This window comes from Zingiber officinale, chromosome 5A (genome assembly GCF_018446385.1).
Source record: "Zingiber officinale cultivar Zhangliang chromosome 5A, Zo_v1.1, whole genome shotgun sequence".
In the NCBI taxonomy this organism is placed as follows: Eukaryota; Viridiplantae; Streptophyta; class Magnoliopsida; order Zingiberales; family Zingiberaceae; genus Zingiber; species Zingiber officinale.
The window spans coordinates 88121733-88131997 of NC_055994.1; the positions used below are offsets into that span (position 1 = coordinate 88121733).

The window sequence follows — 10265 nt, forward strand, 5'->3', positions numbered from 1 at the left end:
TCTCACTTGTGAACTAATCATTATTTTCGACTAATTAGCTAGAGAAATTCTAAGAAAAAAATTCATGTAAAAAAAATTATTATTAGTTGGTTCTTTCTTTTACGAGGTAAAGGATAGAATCTATCAGATATTCGCCTGACAACGAGGAAAAAAAAAACACGGTATGGGTAAAAGTTAACTCGGGCCCCACCACACCGCCCACTTCCACGTGGCGCTTCAATGCTTTCGCACGCGCCGTCTCGCTGGAGAGCAGTTTCGTAATTTTGAACGCCTCTTCCGTGGGCCCCGAAATTGTGCCGTATATCGAGTGAGTAAACTAGTTTCACACCTACCAGTCGTTTGACCACTTCCAATATGTACCCACTTAATCTCCCGATGTTACAGTGGGGCCCCGCTGCTGTTTGTAGTTGTATGGCATGGTAGATCTTGGGGTTATTCTATACCGACAAATATGCAATTGTGGAAAAAATAATTAAAGTGTGTTTCGAGGCGACAGCTTTCGGTTTATTTTTAGCCTGTGGCGTCGTCGCCGCTCCGACGACGCCGATAAAAACTTTTTTTTCTGGCCGAGATTGTTAGGGTTCTCGATCGGAAATCGAAGATATCACTCTTCCGCGAGTGGAATCCAGGGGCAGACAGCCGTCTTCTCTCTGTCTCTTCAATCTGTCTTCGTTTGTTGGGGAATCTGCGGAGTGTTGCCTCTGGTTCCCGTAATTGCTTCTCCGAGTAATCTCCGATGATTTGCCGATCGGTTTGTTGCGGCGCGATGACCTTTCGGGCGCAGGACGCTGAGGGTGTCGTCGTCCTTGTGACGGGGCTGGGGGCGGAGGATGCTATTGGGGATTATGTTAGGTTGGGCGACGCTGATGCCGGATCCCGTGGAAGTAAGTGGAGTTCGATTTGGTGGTGGCTGAGGGTGGTTCTCTTGTGTGTTTTCTTGTGTGCGGCCGCTGTGCCTCTCGTCATCTTCGTTGGCCCCTTGATCATCAGAAAGGTTCCGACATTGTCCTCTTTTTTCCCGTTTTGGTTGATTCCTAGTAGTTGAAAGAAAAAAATGAATGGTTGGAAGGGGATAATTTAGTACAGCATCTCCACCATCTCATTCGATTTCAAATTATTTGGTCTTTTACTAAGCAATCTGATTGTGTTTTGATGAAATCGCCGTTGCTGATATGACTGTTGCTATATTCTGACTAATGGAATTGGAGAGCAACGTCCGTTAGATAGATTATTAAATTAGTCATATGCAATCTTCAATTAGATCAAAAAATAGTTCTTTGATTGTGAATTTGATATTTCACTATGTATCTAAGAAAGGTGTTGTCAACTTAAATCACATTCTTTCCACATCCTGCTTTATATCGAATTATTATTCACTTTATTTGCTTATGGGACACACTATTTGTAGGTCAATCACGAAACTGTTCACCCTCTAAGTTGGCGTCTAGTTTCTTGTCAAGGATAGACATAGCTAATGGGACACACCATCTTGCTTTTATTTGATTTCGAAATGGGTGAGTGCTTACCAAAGGTCCAAATGTGATACATTGATGAGATGTTCCTTGTGAACATGTAGCTAACTTCAATTTTATTTTCCATTTTAAGACATGCTGAGATTTTGCTCAACTACAATAGAAGAAAGTATTTATTTGTGTTATTTTCTTTATGCTTTTACTTTGAGCTCCTTTTTCCATTCTTTGTATCTGAGAGTGGTAGATGCTTTTGTCTATGCAGGTAATTGTACCAGTGTTGAACTGGGAAACGAGAACATTTAGTAGATCTGTCCTGGTGCTGTTACTTTTTGCTTCTATTGCCTTATTTCCAACTTTCTTGTTACCTTCATCGCCTTGCATGTGGATAGCTGGGATGACTTTTGGCTATGGTTATGGCTTTCTTCTAATTATGGTTGGGAGCCTTATAGGGATGTCGCTGCCTTTTTTTGTTGGATCATTTTTCCGTCATGATCTACATGTTAGTCTCAATTTCTTCTCATTTCTTTTACTCATGTATATTTTTTCAGACAATTTTCATTTGGTAAATCTTGTCCTTATCTTACAGAGATGGTTAGAGAAATGGCCCAAGAAAGCAGCCATTATAAGATTGGCTGGTGAAGGAGATTGGTTTCATCAATTTCGAGCTGTTGTTTTGCTGAGGATTTCACCATTCCCTTATCTTATATTTAATTATGCAGCCGTTGCAGCAAATATTAAGTATGGACCATATATATCAGGTTCAGCTGTAGGAACTGTGCATGAGATCTTTATAACAATTTACAGGTTGGTAAACTTTTCCTGCTTTGAACTTCTGAATGAATTGCTCTAGCCGGCCCACTCGTTCATCTGTGGCTTAGCGTCCATTTTAATCCAGTACTTTTCTGTTGGTAAACTATGTGCTCTCATATATACCATATTCATATTTCAATATCAGTTACTCAACAACATATGCTTGATGATCTAGGTTTGAGTTCTTCATAGCATGAATCCTTGAGTAATGTCAAAAAATATTGTCTTTCATTTACTAATACAATTAATTCTCTATCCTGAGAAGTTTCTGCGTCTGTATTTTACTATAAGAAAGATGGCACATAATACTAAGCATGCTGGGTAATGCAGAAGGCAAATCCCTCTGATATTTTGAGATGATCGGCTAATGTTGAATATTAGTAGATTGAAAATCTAATTGGAAGCTGTTTACTATCTTTTCTAGCCCTCACATCCTAGTACTAATTCATATCTTTATCCTTTGTCTTAAACTTTTAGTTAATGTTGTCACTGTCAATCCTTTTAGATATTAATTTATTTACGAAAAGTGAAATATTTTACATTTGAGCAATTTCCATGTTAGTTAGTTTCATTAACTTCTGAAATAGGTTCCTCTTTTATTTGTTTTCACTATCCACGTTTAATTTGATCTAATTGAGGTAAATATCTACTTAGTCATCATAGTAGTTTGCGTCTATTCCAAGGATTTAGAATGAATAAGGCTTCCCTTTTTGCATGTTAAACAAACGCAGAAACATGTATTCTTAGGCATGACAGCATTCGTTAAGGTTCAATTTTAGATGAATAATAACCCAAAAGGGTCTTTCTTCTATCCCATTACCACCCAATAAGACACTAATTTTTTGAATTCTCTATCAAGGCCCATGAAAACTAAAAGACCTAATCGATCATCAGAACAATACATTCAAATGCACTCACTACAGCTAACTGTTCTTGTTACCTGACTTGTGAGATCAGCGGTAGACTGATTCAGAGCTTAGCGGATGCAACAAATACTGGAGTTTTCCTTTCGATGCAGCAGATCGTCTATGATGCCATTGGATTCTGTGTTGCAGCAGCGGCTACTGCAGCTATTACGATCTATGCCAAGAGAACTCTTCGAACACTTCAAGCAGAAGATGAGCTGAGCTGAGCTGAACTGAGCTGAGCCAGTCACTGTAAATACAAGTCCGTTCCTTCGCGCAAGCATATCCTGTGGTCTCAAACAGGGTGATCTTACATTGCACGGCCATCACTGCTGCTCAAACAATTGCAGACCTTACAGAATCATACTTCATTAGTTGTTTATCTTCAGAGCCAGTTGACATTTTGTAAATGCTATACTGTTGTCAATTCATTTATTGTGCCTGAGATTGAAAGGATGTTGGTTAAAGAAAATTTATTTTTTGCCTCTTTAAGAATTTGCAAACAATATTTATTTGAACACTATTGTTGGTTTAATTTGGATAACTATACTAGTTTAGTCATAGAAGGATAATAAACTATAGGGAACAATTTAATCTAAGCAATAGTTTAATGATTGTATCTAGCAACAAAAACTAAATATCATATGAAATTCGTTGGTAAATAAAATTTCAAGACCGGATTATTTAATAATCAATGACAATTAATATTCTTCGTTGTGATAGAGTGATATTAGCAATAAAAGGAATGCATTATATCAGGCTGTTATCGGAGTTTTATGTTATAAAAAGCAAAAAAAACATTGCGCCGGAATTCAACAACTACGGGCAGAAGCTGCTACTTGAGCTTCCTGGCGGGGATACGCTACTTGGCTTCCTGAGGTGGAACATGTCGAGGGAGTCAATGCAAAGTAAATACTGGAATTTTACTGGGAAGTTTGCCACGCTGACATCAGATACCCATTCTTTGTCGTTGGGTCGCAGTGCTTCGAGACAGATTGAAACATGGGTGGTAAAAGATGAATACGTTCGCCTCCAGCGTCTCCGTTAATTCGTCTCAGGGTCAACACGGAGGAGGTAAATCACAGACGACTACTAGCCTTTGAAATAGTGACTAACACATAAGAGAGGTATTTATCTTGATTTTATCGAGATTCGAACCCCAAATATTATTGATGGTAATATCTCATGTACTAATCATTAAACCCATCTGAGTGGAGAAGACAGATCGAAACATGTATGCAGCTGTGGTGATCCGGAGAATCAGGTGGTCGCACAAACTCTTTGATTTTCTTTCCCTGTTTTAGGATCTCCACCGATATTAAGGAGTTAGAAGAAAACCCACCCTGACGGCGGAGAGCCTTTGAGGAGAGCTTCCGGTAGACTATAGTCAGGTTTGGCAACTGATTAAAAAAAAAATTGAGTAATTGATAATCGATTAAATTAATTAAATTTTATTTTATCAATTTGATTTATTTGATTTTCATGATAAAATTTGATCGAATTGATTTAATTATTTTTTATTATTCTATTTAAATTTAATTAATTTGATCAATTATTAATTAATTGAGTTAGTTAGCTTAAATGAATTTTTTATATTTCAAAATTAGAAAAAAAAAATAGAATTTATTATTAATTTTCGATAGGCTTTAATAAAATTTTAGCAAAGCCTCCTCCCAAAGCACCATTCATTATGTGTCCTATGTGAGGCCGGGTCGATCATCCCAGATTCGATGTTATCCAACCTACTTAATCATTTTTTAAATTTTTTTTTATTCATTATGTGTCCCAAGGGTATGGTAGAGCGGTAAGGGCGCTCAGTTATCCGCTCGAGGCGATGCGATAGTTAAAGTATGAGATATTATCATATTAGATCATGGGATCGAAACTCGACATGTCTGACAATGCCTTCTCTTATACCTTAACCACTACACTATTGGCTACTAGCCATTAGTGTTGGCTTCTCCATGTTAACCTAGGGATGGGTTGGCCGAGGCATTAGGGCGAGCGAATTACTTTTTTGTCACATTGTTTATTATTTGTCCCCGAGACTATGGTGCAGCGGTAAAGACGCTTAGTTGTCTCTCAGACATCCACAATTCAATTTCCAGCTACACAAGTACTTCCTGATTTATCCTGGTGACCGGTGGAAAACTTCCATAGGGTCGGGTCGGTCACCCAAGCTCAATGTTACCCAGCCTGGTTAATTTTTTTTGTTAATTATTATTAACAAGATGCATTGGGAGGAGGCTTTATCCAAGTTGTTACCCAGGTACTCATAGTTCGATCCCCAGTTATGACGTAATTGTAGGAATTTTTTTTTCAAATGGGGTGTGTAACCAAGAAATACTGGACTTCTAGGTCATCTGTCATGAGCACTTCTCGATTTACTTTGGTGACCGATGTAAAAATTATGTGGGGTTGGGTCAATCACCTAAACCTAAGGCATAGAGTGTTGCCACATTATGTCATGGGGTCAAAACTCGGTACGTCCGAGCATGCCTTCTTCCATGCCTTAGCTACTATACTAATTACTAGTAGTCACCCGTGATTTACCTCCTCCGTGTTGGCCTAGAGATGGGTTGGCAGGGGCACTAGGACGAGCGAATCGCCTTTTTGCCACATTGTTTATTATTTGCCCCCGAGTCGCTATGGTGCAATGGTAAGAGCGCTCAATTGTCTCCAGACACCTATGGTTCGATTCTCAGTTACGAAGTATTTACAGAGATTTTTTTCTCCAAATGAAACTTGCAACTAAGGCTATGTTTACTCAAGAGTGTGGATGAGGAAAGGAAAGGAATCAACTATGGAAAGTTATCTTTGGAGGAAGAGAAAAGAAATGGTGAAGAAATCTTTTCCTTTGCACACTTGTTTACCTTGATAGAGGAAGGTGAATACTTATGATGTAATTTTGTAAATCAAAAAGGGTGCATGCGTCATTTTTTTGGGTACATAGTGTAATTTTATGAGTTAAAAAGGCTACATGCGTCATTTTTTTTGGTAGATGGTGTAATTTTGTGAATGCAAAAGGGGTACATGTGTCATTTTTTTTTCCATCCGCTGCTTTCCGTCCGATTTTGAGGTGATCGATTTTGGCTCAAAAATTATCCGCGGATGGATTGCGTTACTTTTCCTTCGGAAAATTGTAATGAAATAAACGACGGAAACTTTTCCACTGTGGAAACTTTTCCTTAATTTTACTTTCCACTCTCCCAAGTAAACATAGCCTAAGGGATGTTAGGTTTTTGGGTCGTCCGTTGCAAGTGCTTCCCGATTTACTCTGATGACCGGTGGAAAACTTCCGTGGAACTGGGCTGGTCACCCAGGCTCAATGTTACCCTGCCTGGTTAATCATTTTTTTATTAATTATTATTAACAATGTGCTTTGGGATGAGGCTTTGTCCAAGTTGTCACCCAGGCATCAACTGATCCCCAGCTATGACACATTTGCAAGAATGTTTCTATTAAATGAGGCGCCTAACTAAGAAATGTTGGACTTGTGGGTTGTCTGTCGCAAGCGCTTCCTAATTTATCCTACTAGCTAGTGTGAAAATTCTATCGAGTCAGACCGGTCACCTAGAGCTAATTGGGTTTATCAATTTTTTTAATTAATTATTACATATAAAAGTTTATCATTTTAAAAAAATAATTAACCTTAAAAGTTTTGCTCCTATTAAAAAAATACAATTTCCTCGTTAATAATAAGAATAAGAAAAATAATAAAGATAATTAGTTAAATTAAACGCCATACAAATTCAAGAATTTAAAAGACCATAAAATCGTTTTATCAATCGAGTATAATCATATTAATTGTCATCTGCTACATATAAAATATATAATAAAAGCAAATAAAGATTAAACCAATTGAAATATTTTGTATATGAATTAACATGTTCATCTATCTGGAGTGGGGAGAAGGCTTCACATTTTGAAATCTTTTTACAATTTTCCTTTGGCTTTTAGGATGTTTTTGGTACGTCAAAAGGGGGCGGCTCCCCACGACACAAAGGGCCGACGCCTTCCCTTTCTCTCTCACGGAGCCTCCTCTGCTCTCCTCCACCATCCTGGTCCATCCTCTCCTGCCCTGAGTTCCTCTCCAAAACCACCTCCTGCAACAACGACGACGGCGAGAGGTTTCTCCTCCGTCTGCCACGCCATCATCCTTCTCCCCATCGCTAGCAGCTCCTCCCTCAGGCGATCGACCCCTTTTTTCTCATGCGATCTCCTTCTCCTTCTCAGGCGATCGACCCACCTTTTCTCATGCGATCTCCTTCTCCTTTTTCTCACGGGCCGCCAGGACTGCTCCTTCTGGAACGCCGTCGTCATCTCCTCCGCCGCCACACCCCTTCGTCGGCCAATGACTCCTCTCTCTCTCTCTCTCTTTCTCACGACGCCTCCCTGCTCTCCTCCACCTAACTCCCTCGCTCTTGTACTTCTCGCAGGCATTTCCGGAAATGAGTGCAGCTCACGCTCTTCTTCGGAGATATCTCAGTCAACAGAGAAGATAACTCAGCCTTTCCTTCCGGATCATGACGACTTCATTTAACATTCTAAATAGCTCAGCGGTGGACGTTGAGGCGAATGACTCCGTAAAACTCCCTACCATTACCATGCTACAAGAGCAAAAGAGCAGAATCTCTTAGTAGTTATTTTCATTTGAACATTGTGCTAGAAGCCCACAGGTATTCAGCCCAGCAAGATTCTTACTCTCTAAATCCTCGATCAATAACCTGGTTTTCTATTTTATTTTCTCCCTAACTCCACGAGGCTTAGGAGTCAAAGAGATCGAGTTTCTTATTCTTACTCCACGGACGTTTGGTTATCGAGGGATCAAGCCTTTATATTCTCTCTCCATCTTCGTGGAATCGTGGGATTGAGTTTCATATTCTCTCTTCGACTTTGCAGATGCTTGTGAGTTGAGAGATTGATTTTCTTATTATCTTTCCGACTTTGCAGACGCTTAGGAGTTAAGAAATCGAGCATATTACATTTTCTCCCTGACTCTGCAGACGTTGGGGAGTCGAGGGATCGAGCTCATATTATTATCTCCCTTCGACGATCTTAGGCTTACTATTCTCTCCCTGACTCAGCGAACACTTGAGAGTTGAGAGATCAAGCTATTGTTTCTCTTTACGGGATTGAGTTATTCTTTCGAACGGATCGAGTATATTATATTCCCTCCTCAACTTCGCAGGAATTTGGGAATCGTGAGATCTAATTATTCTCATTATTCTCTCTCCGATTCTGTGGATATTTAAGAGTCGTGGAATCAAGCCTATTATATTCTCTCCTCGACTTCGCGGACGCTTGAGAGTCATGTGATCAAATTATTCTTTTCCTCAGCGAGATCAGATTGTTCTTGCCTTTAGTGGGATCGAGTCTTATCATATATTCTCCCCGCCTCCAACATTTGAAGGTCGAGAAATTGAGCTATTATCTCTCAGACAACCATGGGGTCATCTCAAAATTGCAAATCATGTTCAATGCATTTAGTTATATATTTTGAATATAGATTATCTTGTTCTTGTAGTTTTACTTAAAGGTACTTCTGTTGGAATCCCAAGATTGTTTTGATGTAATCAACAAGTTAAGTTAGGTCATGTCGTGTTTTTAACCTTGTGTCTAAGTGTGCAGGAGCTTAGGAGCACAGGGAGTCGAGTAAAAGACGCAGCTAGCGAGAAGGACGACACGGGAGAGAGTCGACGAGCTCGGTGCATCCGAGGGATGAGGTGCTGCGGAAGAGTATGTGAGCGGACGAGAAAGAGGTGTGTGGCGTTTCCGAGGGACGAGAAGTCGGAGCAGAAGGTTGCTCGAGAAGGTCGAAATTAGGTTCGGGTGAGCCTTATTTCGGTTGGCTAAAATCACCCAAGCGAGCGGAGCCGGAGCGAAAGACCCGGACTGTAACGACCACCCTTCTCCCTACTATACTACTCTCTAAGGATGACCGTTACTTAACTATTAACTCTACTTAACCGGTAAGGTCGAAATCATGAGGAGTCTCTACCGAAAGATTTCGACAGCATCTCCCCTATACCGGTGACCATAAACTGAGATACATACATAGTATACATCAACCACAGACGGTTGGAACATATATCAAACAATCACACAATTAAATAAGTGTCAAACTCATCTCAGCTAACAATCTAAAACAAAATAATCTCTAATGACAAGAAATGTATGATACAATCTCAAATATTTATTAATCACTAAAATGCGGAAACTTAAAAATGCCCAAGTCTCTCCCATAGTCCTGGCATCACACATCCATCCGCACCTCCTTGTCGCCTTCCTTTATCTGCAGTAAGAGGAAATGCAAACTATAAGCGAATGCTTAGTAAGCACTATCTAACTCACAAAACTCGAATATGCGCATAAGGAAGGAATCTAAAACTGAATGCTCAGAAAGAAACACTACTCATGCTTGTCTAATAGCAAAAGAAACAAAGCATACTGGAATGCTAAATATGTAAAGCAGACCTAAACAAACATACTAGTATAAAAGAAAGCTAAACTTGCTAGGCTAATGCTGAATCTAAACTGTATTTACATAATTAATTTGTGAAGTTTTGAAAACTAATTTTTATAATAGATAATAATAATCAATCTGCTGATGGGCCCGTCAACTGTACTTGCTATGCGCGCATCCCTAACTAGACCCGAAGTAGCTAGTCCCGAATCTAGTAGGGTTACTAGGTTATCTAAACCTAGGGATGACTATGAGAGTCCAACCCAAGGACAACTAAGAGTCCAGTACAGTGCCACTGATAAAAGTAAAATACTGATTCATAAGCTGATTTATCTTATCTTATCTTATCTTGCTCTTACTAGGTTATCTGAACCTAGAGCTAGGTTATCTGAATCTAGGGGCGACTATGGGAGCCCACCCATTGGACCGTAGTCCCATATGAACTGAAGTAGAACTAAGCATGCCATATATAAGAATTGTAGAATGAAATGCTAATTATAAGGACTGTTCTTTATGTTCAATGACAAAGCATAATCCATTCTGCCGTAAGCTACAAAAACAACCCTACAGGCTTAAGACTGAGCTAATGCAGCTCTAGTTGGTACCTTCCAG

The 10265-nt window shown here is 39.5% G+C and overlaps 1 protein-coding gene across 1 annotated transcript; it reads left to right on the forward strand.

Annotated features, from left to right (window-relative positions):
• Positions 1-504: 504 nt before the first annotated feature.
• LOC121980886 lies at positions 505-3731 on the forward strand. The gene is made up of 4 exons (XM_042533151.1): positions 505-994; positions 1735-1971; positions 2059-2276; positions 3240-3731. The coding sequence occupies exons 1-4, from the start codon at positions 737-739 to the stop codon at positions 3412-3414; spliced, it is 888 nt and encodes a 295-aa protein (XP_042389085.1). The 5' UTR covers positions 505-736; the 3' UTR covers positions 3415-3731.
• The last annotated feature ends 6534 nt before the right edge of the window (positions 3732-10265 follow it).